The sequence below is a fragment of the Rhinoderma darwinii genome, chromosome 5 (assembly GCF_050947455.1).
Source record: "Rhinoderma darwinii isolate aRhiDar2 chromosome 5, aRhiDar2.hap1, whole genome shotgun sequence".
NCBI classification, from domain to species: domain Eukaryota; kingdom Metazoa; phylum Chordata; class Amphibia; order Anura; family Rhinodermatidae; genus Rhinoderma; species Rhinoderma darwinii.
This window is the reverse complement of record NC_134691.1, coordinates 75,997,834-76,014,908: the sequence shown is the minus strand read 5'-3', so window position 1 is coordinate 76,014,908 and position 17,075 is coordinate 75,997,834. Positions and strand designations below refer to the sequence as shown.

The 17,075-nt window shown below is 42.1% G+C and overlaps 1 protein-coding gene across 1 annotated transcript in view; it reads left to right on the top strand.

Moving 5' to 3' along the window:
* Positions 1-8,516, top strand: part of SGK3 (serum/glucocorticoid regulated kinase family member 3) — a 58,110-nt gene extending 49,594 nt beyond the window's left edge. Inside the window, exons 14-17 of the mRNA XM_075826168.1 lie at positions 1,984-2,079; positions 4,133-4,288; positions 6,363-6,452; positions 6,538-8,516. Coding sequence (XP_075682283.1) covers positions 1,984-2,079; positions 4,133-4,288; positions 6,363-6,452; positions 6,538-6,708 — 513 coding nt within the window. The 3' untranslated portion in view covers positions 6,709-8,516. The remainder of the gene's footprint in view (positions 1-1,983; positions 2,080-4,132; positions 4,289-6,362; positions 6,453-6,537) is intronic.
* The last annotated feature ends 8,559 nt before the right edge of the window (positions 8,517-17,075 follow it).

Here is a 17,075-nt window from a genome sequence, read left to right as displayed (position 1 = left end):
TTATTAAAGAAGTTCTGTACAGCTAACAAAGTTTTTTTTCTTCCACAAATAATTTTTTACTAGAGATCCTCTCTAAAATAAGGGTATGTTCACACGGCAGCGTCCGTTACGGCTGAAATTACGGGGCTGTTTTCAGTAGAAAACCGCTTCGTAATTTCAGCCGTAATGGCATGTTGAGGCGCTTTTTCGCTGCGTCAATTATGGATGTAAATGGAGCTTTTCCAAGGAAAACTGCTCCATTTACGTCTGAAGAAGTGACAGGCACTTCTTTGACGCGGGCGTCTATTTACGCCCCGCCTTTTGACAGCGGGGAGTAAAAAAAAATGACCGTCGGAACAGAACATCGTAAGACCCATTCAAATGAATGGGCAGGTTTGCAGACGCCATCAAGCCGCATTTTCGGACGTAAATCGAGGCGGAAAACACCCGAATTACATCCGTAAATAAGCCGTGTGAACATACCCTAACGCTGGTTGCTTTTTTTAATTGATTACTTAGAATATAAAAGCAACATTTACAGATAAGCATCTCTTTTTCTGATCTTGGTAAAATGAATTTGTTTGGGCCAAAAATCTAATCTGCAGAACTCATTGATGTTCCTGTCATTTGTATAATATTTTATTTGTGTTATTATACAAATAAAATCTTTAGTATAGCTATGTTCACACGGGGTCTTTTGCCGAGTTTATTGACGCGGAAACCGCGTCGCAAAACTCGGCAGAAACGGCCCGAGAACGCCTCCCATTGATTTCAATGGGAGGCGTCGGCGTCTTTTTCCCGCGAGCAGTAAAACTGCCTCGCGGGAAAAAGAAGCGACATGCCCTATCTTCGGGCGCTTCCGCCTCCGACCTCCCATTGACTTCAATGGGAGGCAGGAGAAAGCGTGTTTTCTGCCCGCGGCGCTCAATGGCCGCGGGCGAAAAACGGCGCGATCATTGCTATTCACACGGAGTATTTTGGGGGAGGAATATCTGCCTCAAAATTCCGTTTGGAGCTTTGAGGCAGATATTCCTCCCCCAAAATACTCCGTGTGAACATAGCTGTGGAACTTCCTTTGTCATTGCTTCTTGAAATGCCCCTGCACACCCAGCAGTACTGGCTAAGAACAACATTCCCCTGGTAAATATAGACAGAACAGGCCCTGCAGCCATTGTTACATCATTTTCAAATAAAAATTTGTATTGTTTATGTAACGCATTGATCAGTTTAATCCCCGTTGCTGCCGTAGGTACAGAAGTGCCTTTCTCTTGTGCACAAAGACAATATTTTATGAATGTATACTGAATATACCAGCCAGTCCACATACCATATATCTAATCAGTGCCAAAGTGCTCTTCAGTTCAAACAGGCCCATGTGTTCTCTGAAGAATATTAAGGGAAAAGGGAACCCCATAATTTTTTTTTAAAAAATTGGGAATTTTATTTTTTTAAATGTATTTTTCTTAAATTCCCTCTGACGCCTTAATAGATACTTGTTTTTTTTTTTTTATGCCACTGCCAGCAGGTGACTGATAATGTTCTCAATGTTCCTCTTGTTATCTGAAAGCTTCATGCTTGAGATGGATTGGGGTCGAATGCTGGCAAGTGTCACCTGCACTTCCAACTCCAGTGGCCAAAAAAAGCAGGATGGTCCTTAGTGCTGTTGCGTGGATTTCTACAAAGTGCTTGTTTTTTAACTGCGTAGTTTGGCAGAGACAAAGTCTACTGACTTGGTTTTTGAACAAATTTTTATCCACAGATAAATATGGACTTTTTAAACAGGTTTTTTGGGACTTTTTGTGAACCTTAATAAAATTAAAAAAGACAGACCGATAATGCATGCGGCTGTCCAGACACTGCTCATGTAGTAAAACCGTACCCTGGACTGTGACAACTTGTCCTCCTGGCGTCACCTTAATGTGGTCACAGGACATACAGTATTTCAGGTGTCCTGGCAAATAGAAAACTTCCTTATGTTGTATAAAAGTTATATTGTTTTTTCAGTACCTAGCGCCAGAAGTGATAAGGAAACAGCCGTATGACAACACAGTAGATTGGTGGTGTCTTGGATCCGTGCTGTACGAAATGTTGCATGGCCTGGTAAGTTTCTATTCTGTGTTTATTGTGTTAGGTTGTCACAAAGTGGAGTTAAATGTTTGACAAACTTCTGACATGTCAGAAGTTTGGTTTGGTGGGGTTCTGAGCACGGAGACCCCCACCAATCGCTAGAACGAAGCCGCTAAAGCGCACGTGTGAGCGCTCAGCTGCTTCGTGTCTGTTCAGCTTTTTCCAGAAAGCCGATGTATCGGAGTACGGGCTCATAGACTTTCTAATGAGTCCGTACACTATACATTTATTTCCAGAAAAAGCCGAACAGACATGAAGCGGCTGGACGCTCATGCGAGCGCTTCAGCTGCTTCGTTCTAGCGATTGGTGGGGGTCTCAGTGCTCGGAACCCCACCAATCCAAACTTCTGACATGTCAGAAGCTTGTCAAACGTTTAGCTACACTTTAACATTTACCTTCACATTATCTTCACTTTCATAGCTGCAAAAAGTCAATCATATATTTTGATTACATAAACATATGAGTTTAAAACAAAAAAAGGTTTATTGTCTTGTGTAGTTTTTCAATAGATCGTGTCCGTATGTGGACATGTGTTAAAGTTGCGGCAAGGACATTATCATTATTAGCTAAGCACAAAAACAAACAATATATATATAAAAATAAGAAAATATTATATTAAAATATGTAAAAATATCATAAATCTGAAAAGCTGCTCTGGGACTGTAGAACAGATGAAGGGAAAGAACACGAACAGCCGAGGGCCACATTTTCTCAGGGCTTGGCTCTGATTCTCCATTGCTGGGTAAAGCTTCATCCAGTCCATCCCATAAATGGGTATTCCCATCTTGGACATTAATGGCACATCCACAAGGTATGCTATAAATATCCAATAGATTCAAGTCCCATTACTGGGACCAGCACCTGTCTCTAGAATGTGGCCCCATGACCCCTGCCTTACCTGCTGTAGCTGGGTTCCAGCCTTTGACTCTGGAAAACCCATCTACCTCCTGAGTGAAGGTGCATAGTAGGGGTGTTTCAGTACTCATAAAAATCATTCCAGGTAGACTCAAGGAGAAAGAGCTAGGGCAGGGGAGTAAGTGGACAGACACATGAGGCCTGAGTGAATCAGTATCAGACAAACGGCATGCACAAGTACCAGACATCTAATTTTTTTTTTAGCGGGTGGGCTGAGGGAAAGTAGTCTGCAAGTCAAATGTCGCGGTACAGTGAATAAATAAATGACAATCAAATAATTAGTAATACGCAGTCCCACTCCCTCTGCACCCTACACTAAGAAAATTCTAAGTATTTAATTTGTGTAAAATGTATCAAACTGGTGTACACTTCATGATATATTTTGGGCAGGTCACGTACTAGACTCACACAATACCATCTCATGGCATGTACAGTAAGATCGTGTTCTGCAGCTAAAAATTACGCCACTTAATGCATTTTATTTAATAAATGTGACAAAATGTGTAGTAGAGGGCCTCACTATAATTGGGGACCCCCAATAAATGAAATGCTCCATAATTTAGGCAACCTTAATCTGGCTGTGGTTACAGGGTGATTAAAAGTTGTGTGTAAACCACATAATGCCTTAAATGGCACTTCCATTATTTCTTACCTATGGAAGAAAGAAACTTTGTCAGTACCATAAAATTTCCATTGCAACAGATATTTGCACGCCAACCGCTAGTTGCTGTGCAGAGATAGCTGTCCAGACGAATGCTCATTCAGCCAACCGCTATGTCTCCTGGCTCCCCTATAAATATGGCTTTATATCGAGAAGGCTGATCACAGAAACTATGACCATTTGCATTCATATCAGACATATATGTGGATAGGTGCACTTTGAAAACTAGGCAATACTGGGGTTTTTTCTGTGGCCAAACTAATATTTATCTCATATATTTATATATAATGTTTATTTCCTATAAAGTATCATACTGTTTTTCATATGTACTTCATATCGGAAAAGAGTAGATGTAGATCAACACTTCTCTACATCTGTATTGGTCTTTTTTCTTTTTTTTTTTTGCTGACGGATAGATCGGTCAATGTGTATTTATTTTTTATTTTTCAGCCTCCATTTTACCATCGTGACACTGCTACCATGTATGAAAATATTCTCCACAAACCCCTGGTCATGCGGCCTGACATTAGTATAACAGCATCATCAATTTTGGAAGAGTTACTTGAAAAAGATCCAAAACAGAGACTAGGATCAAAGGATGATTTTGTATGTGTTCATACTTATTTATCTATGGGGGGAAAAAAATTATGAAATAATTGACTTTTAAAGGGAACCTGTCACCAGCATTTCAGCTATTAAACCAGCAAAACCTGGTGGTCGTGGGTGAAAAATCATTTCTATATAACCTGTAATTGTCTTCTTAGTCGGCTCTGTAGCTTTAGTATTCCGTTTTTTTGTTTTCCCGCACCGTATGCTAATGAGCATAAGTCATATCTTCATTTGGAAAGAGTCATATCTTCATTCCTCAAGTCTTTCCGAGTTCGCCCTGCCTCCTTACTTTTGATTGACCGCTCCTCGCCTTCCCCCAGCACACAAAATCCCGCGCTTGTGCATTGATGTCCTCTTCTGGGGTGTTCGCACAAAGGGACACCGGATTATTACGATAAAAGGCGCAAAATGTTTGCAGACCGTTTACAGTCGGAAGAGGAGTTTAGGAGAGGGGATAACGGTTATGAATGTTTGATGGCAGCGGCCAGTGAGGGATAAGTAAAATTCAATAGGTGAAATGCTGGTGATAGGAGGTTTCCTTTAATTTCCTGATAACTTCAAACTTGCACTCCACAAGTATAACGTTTCCTTATACCAGTTGGACAGTATTGCTTACAGCCGGATTATTTATTTAATTGTATCTAGGTGAATTATCCGAATAAGCAGTCGTGTGTGTACTTCAGTAATATCCGTATTTTTACCACAATGTTACCTGTATCGTGTATTTTTCAGCAGCTTTCCCTCTGCACTCTCCATCTGTCAGTTTTTCATGAGATCCGCTCCAGTATAGATGGACACTACTTAAACTGATGTTCTCCCACACTCCTAGCACCCTGCCCCCAGCCCACAATTCAATGTTTCTAATGAACTAGCAGAGGGTTCTGATTAATGTCCCGGATGAGCACCCATGTTCCCATAGCCTCAATAATGTGATCAATCATCTGCTTCTTCATCAGGCTTGAACTTGCAGCCTGTCTGCAGATCACACCCATGCCCTGTTTTACAGAAACCGTAGTAGCAGAGTGTTTAGGACACAGGGGGAAATTTATTAAGACAGGCACTTTATACGCCAGTCGTAATTTAAAAAGTGCTGGAATAAGATGCCTCTAACGTATTAAGAGGCGCACCCCTCTTAATAAATTAGCGCTTCTCTGGCTGGCTGTGTGCCAAGAAGTGCAATCTAAGTGCACATTCAGACGTGGCAGAATTTTTCCGCTGCAAATGTTGGTACAGATTTGGGGCAATTACGCAACGAATCTGCACCAACATTTGCATATTTGACAGGTAATTCAGACGTTGCAGAAAACACAGCGGACTTGACACAGATTTCAGTTTTTGCATTGCAAAGGCTGAAATACGCAGTGAAATTCCGCTTCTTCTCCGCAACATTCTGCAGACTGAAAATTCCGTACTGCAGTCTATGGTCCGCAGCGGAGTTTTCTGCAACGTCTGCACGAATAAAACTAAAAAGGTGTGGAAACCAATCGACAAACTGTCTGCAAAGGATTTCCACTGCGGACTGTCCACAGCGGAATTCCACCAAGTCTGAATGTGCCCTAAGGCAGTTAGAAGCTGGCATAGATTTGCACTATAATTTGTCAGTTTTCTGGCTAAAATTATAGGAAATGTATTGGGCAGCGTTGACTTATGTAGCGTAAAAATTGAAAAGTCGCAAAATTTTGTTGCAAATTGCTGCATTTCTATGCCAAAAAATTGGCAGAGTATTTAATAAATTCAACCCATGGTGGGGCCTTTAATCAAGTACTGGTGTGACATGTAATACATAGAAGATGATCTGTTCAGCAGGAGAACTGTGTGTGCAGGCAGTCTCTTTCTTTTCTTTTCTTTTCTTTTCTTTTCTTTCTTTTCTTTCTCACACTCTAACCCTACAACAATACCTCAATACTTTGCATATATATTTCCTGGTATGACTTTGTTCCAGACTGTCATTCTGTGAATAATTGTAACTTCGTTGTCCTGTAATTTAATCACAGATCAGCGCTGAGAGAGATATTTCCCCTTTTTTTTTTGCTTGCATAGAATAACATCCTTCATTTTCTTTACTTTATAGCATGAAATTCAGAACCATCCCTTTTTCTCATGTATAAACTGGACAGATCTGGTTGAAAAGAAGATCTCCCCACCATATGATCCTCATGTGGTCAGTACATATTCTTTACAATTAGTAATTTACTATAAATAGGTTTGAATTCACTTTGACAGTATTTCTTTTTTTCTTCTTCTAGGATGGCCCAGACGATATTTCAAATTTTGACACAGAATTTACAGATGCTATGGTTCCAGATTCTGTCTGTGTATCTTCAGACTATTCTATTGTTAACGCTAGTGTTGAAGAAGCAGATGATGCTTTTGTTGGCTTTTCTTATGCTCCACCTTCTGATGACCTTTCCTTTTAGAAAATGGGCTTGAAATATATTCCGTCTAGGCTTACATGAATAATAGTACAGGTTTCAGGATTTGTGCACCATTTATCATTTGAGACATGTTAGTAGACAGCATCATTTGGAGTTAAAGAGGTAACACCCCCCGCCCCCCACACACACTCACACACGCTCACTATTTATTAGAATAAAGGGGCTACGGCGCTCTACCAAGTGCTGTGCCCCTTAATGTTAATGCCCTCTCATTAATCACCGATTTTGTTTTTGTTTTTTTCCTATCTAAATTTGTTCAAAATTCTACACTGATTATTTTCTTACTATACCTTTTATATACCATTGTATCAGAAAAATGGATCTCCAACTGCTAAGAGTTTCAAATACCATGCATAGACTTAAAATATAACATCCTGGCTACTTGTAACTGCCATTAGAGGAGACTTACTGTTATATATTCATCTTACTAATAACAGTATGTAGTAAGCTCCAAAGCTCCCTCTAGTGGTGACTGCAGGCAGTCAGATTTCAAAATATGACATGCTATGTCTATACGGGAGATTAAGAACTCTATGAAATGAGGTTGAAGGTCTGTTCTTACACAAAGTATGAAATAATTAATCCGCGCAGAATATTGGATCTAAAAATGACACTGTAATTCACGACAGTAGAAGCTGGTGACCGCATTGGGCCATGGTTCAACCTTCAAGGGGTTGTACGGGCTTAGAAAAACATGGCTACTTTATTTCAGAAACTGTGCTACACCTGTCCATGCATTGTGTCTAGTATTGCAACTCGGCCCCATTGATGTGAATGGGGCTGAGCTGCAACACCCCACCCCACACCTAGTCCTGGAAAAGGTGTGGCACTGTTCTTAGAAGAAAGTAGCCATGTTTTTCTAATCCTGGAAAACACATTGAAAAAAAACTCTCCACTGTGTAAGACTATGATAATGCTAGGATGGTTTAATTTTGTTATAATGTACTGTAGCTGTTGCCAAATAATCACCAATGTCAGTATGTATTGTCCTGCTGATATTCAAAGTTGTGTCTTTTTGTTTGTTACCCAGCAAAACTTTTTAACAGTTTGACTGTGAAAGTAGCTCTCCCTTCCACCTATTATATTCTTATTCTTAAATCAATATATAGTGATGTCCAATGCTGAAATTGGACATCACTATATAAAGGGTGTTTTACTGGCACTGGGCAGTGCTATCGAGTGGCCTTAAAACAGAACATTCCATTTATTTCCTGAAATGTTTCTTAATGTTCTGTAAATAGAATTATTACGGCTGCTGTGCAAGCCTCCTTTCTTCATATTGGTCAATCGTGGCATATACAAAGTTCCCTTAAAGTGTAAGTTCATCTTAGTTTTTGTTTTTTCGTTTTTTTTAATAATTATTCTAATGTTCTGGTATGTTCCCAACACACTTCATGATACACTGTATTGTTTGTTTTAACCCATAGGAAAGCTCACACAATAGGAAAATTTGTATGGAAAATTTATTTTACATTAGATGAAATGAATTAGATGGGTGATAATACACTTTAATGGGCTTTTCCCATAAGTAAGATTTATGACATATCCTGATCCCCAGTTTGAGTTTAGTGGTGGTTGTGCTTGAGCTGTCTCTTCCCATTGAAGTTAATCAATGTTGCTCCTATTCTTTTCAGTAATGGGTGCATGCACGTCCATCTCCCCAATGCAAACAAATTGAGACTGTGACTATGCTTACTCTTGAGATAGGTGAGGGTAACTAAACGTTCAACGAACATCTGACGTGTCAGAAGTTTTGATTGGTCGGGGTCCGAGCACTGAGACACCCATCAATCGCTAAAACGAAGCGGCAGAAGTGCTCGTGTGAGTGCTCAGCTGCTTCGTTTCTGTTTGGCTTTTTCAGGAAATCAATGTAGCGGTGTACGGGCTCAATAGAAAGTTTGAGACTGCACTCTGCTACATCGGCTTTCCGGAAAAAGCTGAACAGAAATGAAGCAGCTGAGCGCTCACAGGAGCACTAATGCCACTTCGTTCTAGCGATTGGTGGGGGTCTTGGTGCTCGGACCTCCACCAATCAAACCTCCTGACATGTCAGAAGTTTGAACATTGTTACCCTTATGACTAGTTGGACTTATTAGACATCTTTGATTTATATGGGTCAACACCTTTTAAATATTTGCTTTTCTTTATTGTACTTGTTATTATCCAAATTCCTTTTTAGGTGTTGAAATATTACTACAAACTTTTAGTCCGTATCTTTGAAATCTAAAACCCGCACAACAATGTCCATTTGAGTGTGTACCACTGAACCAATACATGAAAAATGCACCTAGATATGAGAATCTCATCATGTCCTTAGATACATTATAGTCAGGATTTGGCAACATCATTCTGATATGGTCTAATAATGAATCTGAATGTCATGAGACTTTCATGACTACACAACGCTTGAGCAATTCAGTTGTGAGCCAATTTAATTGTATTTGGCAATGAACAATGGTTGGCATATACACTCCAAAATGTCATCTTTTCTTATTAGCAATAATGAGGAGTATTTTTTTTCCTGTTATACCAGATATCTGAAATGTAACTTTATCTTAACTGTAAGGATAGGAACTCTTTGTACTACCTAATAGAATGAAAAACTGGAAAGGAAGCTAAATTAGATGGCTGTATTTAATGTAAGAAATTTGTGCCTCATTTTTACTATGCAAAATCTATTTTGTAACAGAGCTATAAATCATAATATTCCTTTTGTGAATTGTAATTTTTATATTGCAAACGACTTTAGTAAATAACAATGTTAAACTATAAAGAAAAAAGGCTGTGGTTGTATAAAATGTATTGTAAATTATTTTCTTGTATGATGTAATTGTTGTTTCATATTTTTAATTGATTGAATTTGCAAAATGATGCCTCAGTAACAATTTTTCTAAGGCTCTGTGATATACAGACCTTTGTGGCATTAAACATACAGCTCCTATAAGGCTAATGCTACACTTACAACATTCAGATGAAATTGTTAAAGTAAACCTGACACATGCGCTACTAAGGCCTTATTCAGACAAATGTATATTTCTCTCTTTGTGTGTGTGTGTCTAACAACGGACAGCACACTGACCCATGCTATTCACACATCTGTTGTTTTTTTCATGGAGCGTGTGCTTGTCGCGAGAAACTTACAGCATGTCCTATTCTAATCCGTTTTTGCAGACCGGACGTAACATGGACATTTATCCAGACTAAAAAACAGTCTGTTTTTTGTGGACGCAAATCAAAAACGCTCATGTGAATTAGGGCTGCAGACTAGCACTTTATCTGTCGCTTGTATGAAAAACAATGGAGATTATGGAGGGTTGTTCTTTGAAAGTATGTATTCACATTGGCGTTGGAACCCTTCAACGGAAAATCGTCAGAGGTTTCCATCGGGGAAACCCCCAAATGGAAAGGCAAACGGAAACCTTAGCTTCCGTTTGCATCACTATTGACTGCCCTATTGATTCCATCAAAAACAACGTAACCCTATCACAACGGTTTCTGTTTGCCTCTCCGTTGAGGGGTTCCCCAGATGGAACCCCTCAAGGCAAAGTCAACACTGATGTGAACAGGCCCAAAAAGAAGCAGGTGTAGCTTACACATTTATACAGTCACCATTAAAGTCAACTAAATATTTACATTCCCATGACTAAGAAGTTTCAGAAGAATAGTAATCTCTTTATCTCCTTTTTGAAGAGAGATGGAAGCTGTAAGACTTTCAAGGTCTCCAACTCAAAGGATTAGGGATGCAATCTACAATGCTCACAACTCTGTGTGCCAGAAGTTTGCAGGATTTATGAAGGCCAGTCCACTAGGGCTCTCTAAGGCTTCGTTCACATCTGCGGAGCCCTGACAGACACAAATGGAAACCATAGGTTTCCATCACCATTGATTTCAACTGTGACAGATCCCTTGCCAATGGTTTCCGTTTGTCTCAGTTGTGCAAGGGTTCCGTCGTTTTGACAATTAATACTGTAGTCTACTACGCTATTGATTCCGTCAAAACGGCGGAACCCTTGCACAACGGAGACAAATGGAAACCATTGGCAAGGGACCGGTCACCATTGAAATCAATGGTGATGGAAACCTATGGTTTCCGTTTGTGTCAGTCAGGGCTCCGTTCCGACGGAACATTGGAATGGAGCCCTAGTCCAAATGTAAACTAAGCCAAAGACTCCTACAAGCGCTGATTAGCAAGACAGCTCGATGATCGGTGCTCGGTTGCTCCTATAATAAGGAGCTATGTATGGGGAGGAGCGCTCATTAGTTTGATCGCTTGTCTCGATACATTTCATCATGTCGGCAGCATGTCTCCCTGTTTACACGGAGATGTGCTGCCGACAACGATGATATTTTATGCTGCATAAACGATACAATCACCCGATTGCTTGTTCATCGGCGGATGATTGCCCTGTTTACACAGGTCAACTATCAGGAGCGAGCGTTCTGTGAACGCTCATTTGCCCAATAATTGGCTTGTGTAAAAGGGCCTCAACTACATTCACACGAGCGTGTCTGATTTCCGCATGTAAAAAAAAAATGCAGCGTATTTCCAGCAGTTCATGTCCATGAGTGAGCCATCAGTGTGCTTTGTGTGTGGCATGCGGTTTTCACAGCTGTGCAAGCACATATTTTTATTTTTCTGCATTTCTTTGTAACTGATGCATGAAACATGGACCAGCACACGGATAGTGTCTGTGTTTTTCATGCACCCATAAACTTCAATGGGTGACCAGATACACAAAAACACACCAATATGGGAGGTGCAGTGAGTTTCACACAATGGACACTCGCTGTGTGAAAGCTCACACATGTCTCAATAGCTCCATTGAAATGAATGAGTCCATGTGCTGTCAATTATTTCAACGGACAGCACACAGACTAGTATTGGGGTATGTTCACACGGCAGCGTCCAATACGCCTGAAATTACGGAGCTGTTTTCAGGTGAAAACAGCTCCTGAATTTCAGACGTAATTACTCGTACTCACGGTTTTCGCGGCGTCAGTTACGGACGTAATTGGAGCTGTTTTTCAATAGTCAATGAAAAACTGCTCCAATTACGTCTCAAGAAATGACATGCACTTCTTTGACGCGGACATCTTTTTACGCGCCGTCTTTTGACAGCGTCGCGTAAAAAAAAAAAAAGCCTGTGTGCACAGAGCATCGTAAGTCCATTGATTTCAATGGGCAGATGTTTGGAGCGGTATTTTCGGAAGTAAATCTAGGTGTAAAACGCCCGAATTATGTCCGTAAATAGGGCGCGTGAACATACCCTCAGGGTATGTTCACACGGCTTATTTTCGGCCATTTTTACGAAAAATTAGAAGAACACCTCTAAACATCTGCCCATTGATTTTCAATGGGAAAAACGGCGTTCTGTTCCGACGGGCCGTTTCTTTACACGGCCGTTTTGAAAAACGGCCCCGAAAAAAAAGTTCATGTCACTTCTTGAGATGTTTTTGGAGCCATTTTTCATTGACACTATAGAAAAACAGCTCCAAAAACGTCCATGACAAACGGAAGTGGCTTAAAAAAAAGTCTGAATCAGTAGCTGGTTTTCCCTTTTGAAAACAGCTCTGTGTGTTCAGACGTTTTTTGCTAAGGCTGGGTTCACACGACCTATTTTCAGGCGTAAACGAGGCGTATTATGCCTCGATTTACGCCTGAAAATACGGCGGCAAACATCTGCCCATTCATTTGAATGGGTTTGCCGACGACCTGTATTTAACGCGTCATCGTTTGACAGCTGTCAAAAGACGACGTGTAAAATTACAGCCTCGTCAAAAGAAGTGCAGGACACTTCTTGGAACGTTTCTGGAGCTGTTTTCTCATAGACTCTATTGATAACAGCTCCAAAAACGGTGCGAAAATGCCGTGAAAACGGTGCGAAAAACGCCGCGAAAAAAGTCTGAAAATCAGGTGCTGTTTTCCCTTGAAAACAGCTCCGTATTTTCAGACGTTTTTGGCTCAGCGTGTGAACATACCCTTACACTTGTCTGAATGAGCCCTTAAGCAGAGAGGGCTTCAGAATTGATAGTACATATCTGTGCAGCTGCTCTTTGGGGGTCATCTAACATTTATTAAACACTATAATCTGGATTCTGAGTCTCCTAAAAAATAATCCAGCACTTCTGCAAACATAGAAACAAATCTTTATTCCATCAAACAATTAAAAACAGCAATGGATATCTAGAGGTATCTCTGCTCATGCGTTTTTGAACTTCTACAAGTTTTTAGTCATAGCTACCATTGCTCAGTCAGTTTGGAACAGCTGTATCAAAGAGCATAGTCCATGCAAGTGACCAGACTAAGCTGAGTAAATGTAACCGGAATGTGCTGAGTGAATGTGACAGAGCCCTGTCCGGTCACTCAACACAGCTAGGGCCATGATAGCACGGGGTTGTGTATTTATGACAGGACTGGGTTGTGTAAATGCGGTAGAACGGGGTTTTGTGGAAGTGAAAGGACTGGATTGTGTGAACTGGACTGGGCTGTGTGGGAGTGACGGATCTGGGCAGTGGAAATGTGACAGGACAGGACTGTACTGGGTGGGAGTGACCGTTTAAAGTGAGGTATGCTGAATAAATACCCGGGCAAGAATGTCGCACCCACCAATTCTTTTGATGAACAACTTTCCTTTACTATGGCTTTATACAGATTACAGTGTGATACCACAGTGAACACCAGATTAATTGTCCCTCAACGAACTGAGCAAAATTATAACTTAGGCCCCATGCACACTACTGTAATTTTGATCCGCAATTCCGGACCAAAATACTGAACCATTCATTTCTATGGCCAACAGACACCTTCCTGTATATTTACGGGAAGGTATCTGGGCCGTAGAAAACATTAGTAAAAAATAGGACGTCCTATTTTTTGATTTTACGGACTGTGCGCCCGTACTTTACAATGGGGCAGATTTCCTATTCAAAATGCACCAGAATTCTGACTCTATTTGAGGCAGAATTCTGGAGTACATGTTCTGAGCCACGTTTATTAACTGTTTTAGACACTGGTCTTCACGCTCGACACGGGGGTGTGGCTTAGTGGGGAAAAGAGGTGTGGTCTAATAAAAATGTGTGTAGCTCAAAATGTGACCCATCCCAAACAAATGCTTACAAAAAACTGGCGAAAACTAAGCCAATGAATAGGTGTAAAAAGGAAAAGTGGCTAGCATGTTTAGCTAGATTCACCAGATTTATCATGACACTGTTTTCATCATGTTTGACAAGGGAGCGTGGTCTAGCGGAAAGGGCCGTGGCTTAAAGTGTGCCTGAATCTTGGCTCAAACCTAACTAGTTGGTGATATAAGGAAGAGAAAAGTAACTTGTCTAGCAAGATGTGCCAAATTTACCATACAGAATACACAACTTTGATAAATTTGGTGCGTTTTCTGACTGCCTTTCTAAGTTTACACGGTTTCAAACTTACACCGTATTAGTAAATCAGTACCAATCTTTTTGACTTTAGTTAGTAAGCGAATAACAGTCTTGACTTGCTTGGACACACCATTATTTCTTTCTCCATCAATTGTGGCGCTAGTACATCAGATGCCATTTGATACTTGCTGGACTCCGGTGTAAATCAGTTTAAATGATAGTCTGATTGTCTATATCACTATGGCCCATGGTAGTGCTCAGGCTGATGTGGGGACAAAGCGCAGGACACACAAACACCTCTTGAATAGGATGCGGAATGGAAGGCTGCCCCTGTCCTCTCACAAGTCCAACTCCATCCCCTCAGTCTCCTTTGGAGTCTTCTCCATGCTCTCCGCCATGTTCTCGTCTCCACACTCTGGGAAAAGCACTGTTCAGCGGATGGTGCCTTTTCCTACACTTTGCCCCCTTCCTGTTGTCTAAAAAAAAACTGCACGACCAAAAACTGACCCTCGTCTAGTTGAGCCCTCTTCTACAGGTCTTAACAGCACTACGGGCTTGTTCACATCTGCGTTGAGGTCCCATTCTGACGTTGCGTCGGAGCTTTCCGTCGGAACGGGACACTGAACAGACACAAACAGAAACCAGAGGTTTCCATCACCATGGATTTCAATGGTGACAGATCCGGTGCCCATGGTATCTGTTTGTCTCTGTTATGCACCGGACCCGTCGTTTTGCCGGAAGCAATAGCGCAGTCGACTACGCTATTGCTTCCGGCAAAATGACGGGTCCGGTGCAAAACAGAGACAAACGGAAACCATGGGCACCGGATCCGTCACCATTGAAATCCATGGTGATGGAAAGCTCTGGTTTCTGTTTGTGTCTGTTCAGGGTCCCGTTCCGACGGAAAGCTCAGACGGAATGTCAGAACAGGACCCCAACGCAGATGTGAACGAGGCCTATCTTGTGTAAATGTGACATGACTGGATTGAGTATTTGTAACAGGACTGGAGTGTGTTGGAGTGATTGAACCAGGTTTTGTGTTTGTGACAGGACTGAAATGGGTGATTGTGACAGACTGTGTGTAGGACAATCTTTTATCTCCCGCTAGGCTGTTAATGACCCACCCTTTTCAAATAACTTGACCAACTACTAATGAACCTTTGAACGTGGGTTGACTCGAGGGTCAGCCACAGCTTTATTTATTTATTATTAGAATATGTATAAACCTAAACGTAACCAATACACATGTTATGTACCCGTATGCCAGCCCGCCTAAGGAAGGGCATGTAGGTCGTACCTTTCCAAAATACTGCTATGAGGAGGGTGAGCATTCTCAACTGCGCACCCCTCCTCCCCCACGACCCCCGGTCAACCGAAACAGAGCCATCTTCATACCATCTTGGAGTCCAGACAAAAAGACATCCAAACCCATATCCGTGAGGTGTACCCCGTTCTGCAGCAGCAGGCACCGATTGTCGCCTTCCAATTGCCTGTGCCTAATTACCACACCTCCATCAGCTCTGACATACCTGGACACCCTGGTGTTAAGCAGCCGCCTACCCCTTTCAATCGCAGCTTCGTCACGGGCCCCCTGCCACACAGCCCTAGGGATGATCTCTGACCAAACTAAAACCAACTCGTTGAAAAACAACGTAAACTTTTCCACGTCGGACTGGATCAGTGCAATGAGCTCACCCAGGTGGACCGAACCTAGATCATTCCTCCCGACATGGATCACCAACACCGTAGGACCAATCCGTTGTCTGCTGATAGCCACCACCTCGGGCAAAACATCCAACCACCTCAGGCCTCGTTAACCACGCCAATGGACATCCGCTCCCAGCAAACCTAGCGAGAGACCTCCCGGACGAATTGCCGCTCTCCTTTCCGCCCAGAAGACATAAGAATGTCCAAGAATCCATATCACAGGACGGGAACCTAAAATGAAACAAAGAAAATCAATGCAAAATTAAGTCCGGGCGGATATATCCGGCGAAACAATACGACCGCCACCGCCCAATACGCCGAACCTTCTCATCAGATAGACCCATGGTGGCGGCTCCAATGCGGAACTTGTGAGGGAAGCCAACATGGGTTAAAGCTGACCGAAATATTGCTATAAATTGAAACCTTGTTAGGGGTTTACCATTGGCGTGTGTGAAAAATTGCAAACCTGACGAACGGACACCTAAATACAGTTTAACGGCCCGGACAGGGCAGGCGGGCCCGGGAACCGGCTGCAAAGATACCCAACGTCCCCTGGCAAAAGTATCTGCCTTGGATTTACGTATACGGAAGCGAACTGCAGACTCGGATAACGCCACATCGTCAGCCAACAAACCACCAGAGCGGTTCGCGGACATGGCTATCAATTCCGAGATTTGCAACGCTCCAAAAAAGGCCAACGAAAATGCTGCTGTGAACAGAGATACTTCAAAAGGGGAGGAACAAACGCAATCAAGGGCCTGTAATAACTTTATGAGGATAGGGAAGGACACCGGGCGTCTGGCCTCCCTTCTGACTGTGGCTTTTTTCCAGCCTTTTAAGGCTTGTGAAATAAAGAAGGACTTGGTGGCGTCCGGCCAAGCACGCAATTTAAAGAAAAAAGCCAGGCCAGACAGACACCGCTGCGCAACTGCCCCAAAGACCACGCGATTATATAACCTGGCCAGGTATTCCAATACATAGGCCCGCAGGGTAGGTTCGTCAGGACCCAGACGACGAACACCAATGACATCTAGCCACTCATTCCACGCCTTACCGTATGTAGCCCAGGTAGCTGGTGCAAGGGATGACCTCACGAGGGGGACCAGCTGAGATCCAGCATTCTCCACAGTGCATCCGGGCAGCTGGCCCCTTCCAAGTCCGCCCATGGGCAGAGCGAACCGAAAACCTGCCAATTAAAACGTGAAAGGGCGTCAGCAACATTATTTTGAATACCTGGAATATGATGCACCCTAAATTGAATGTTG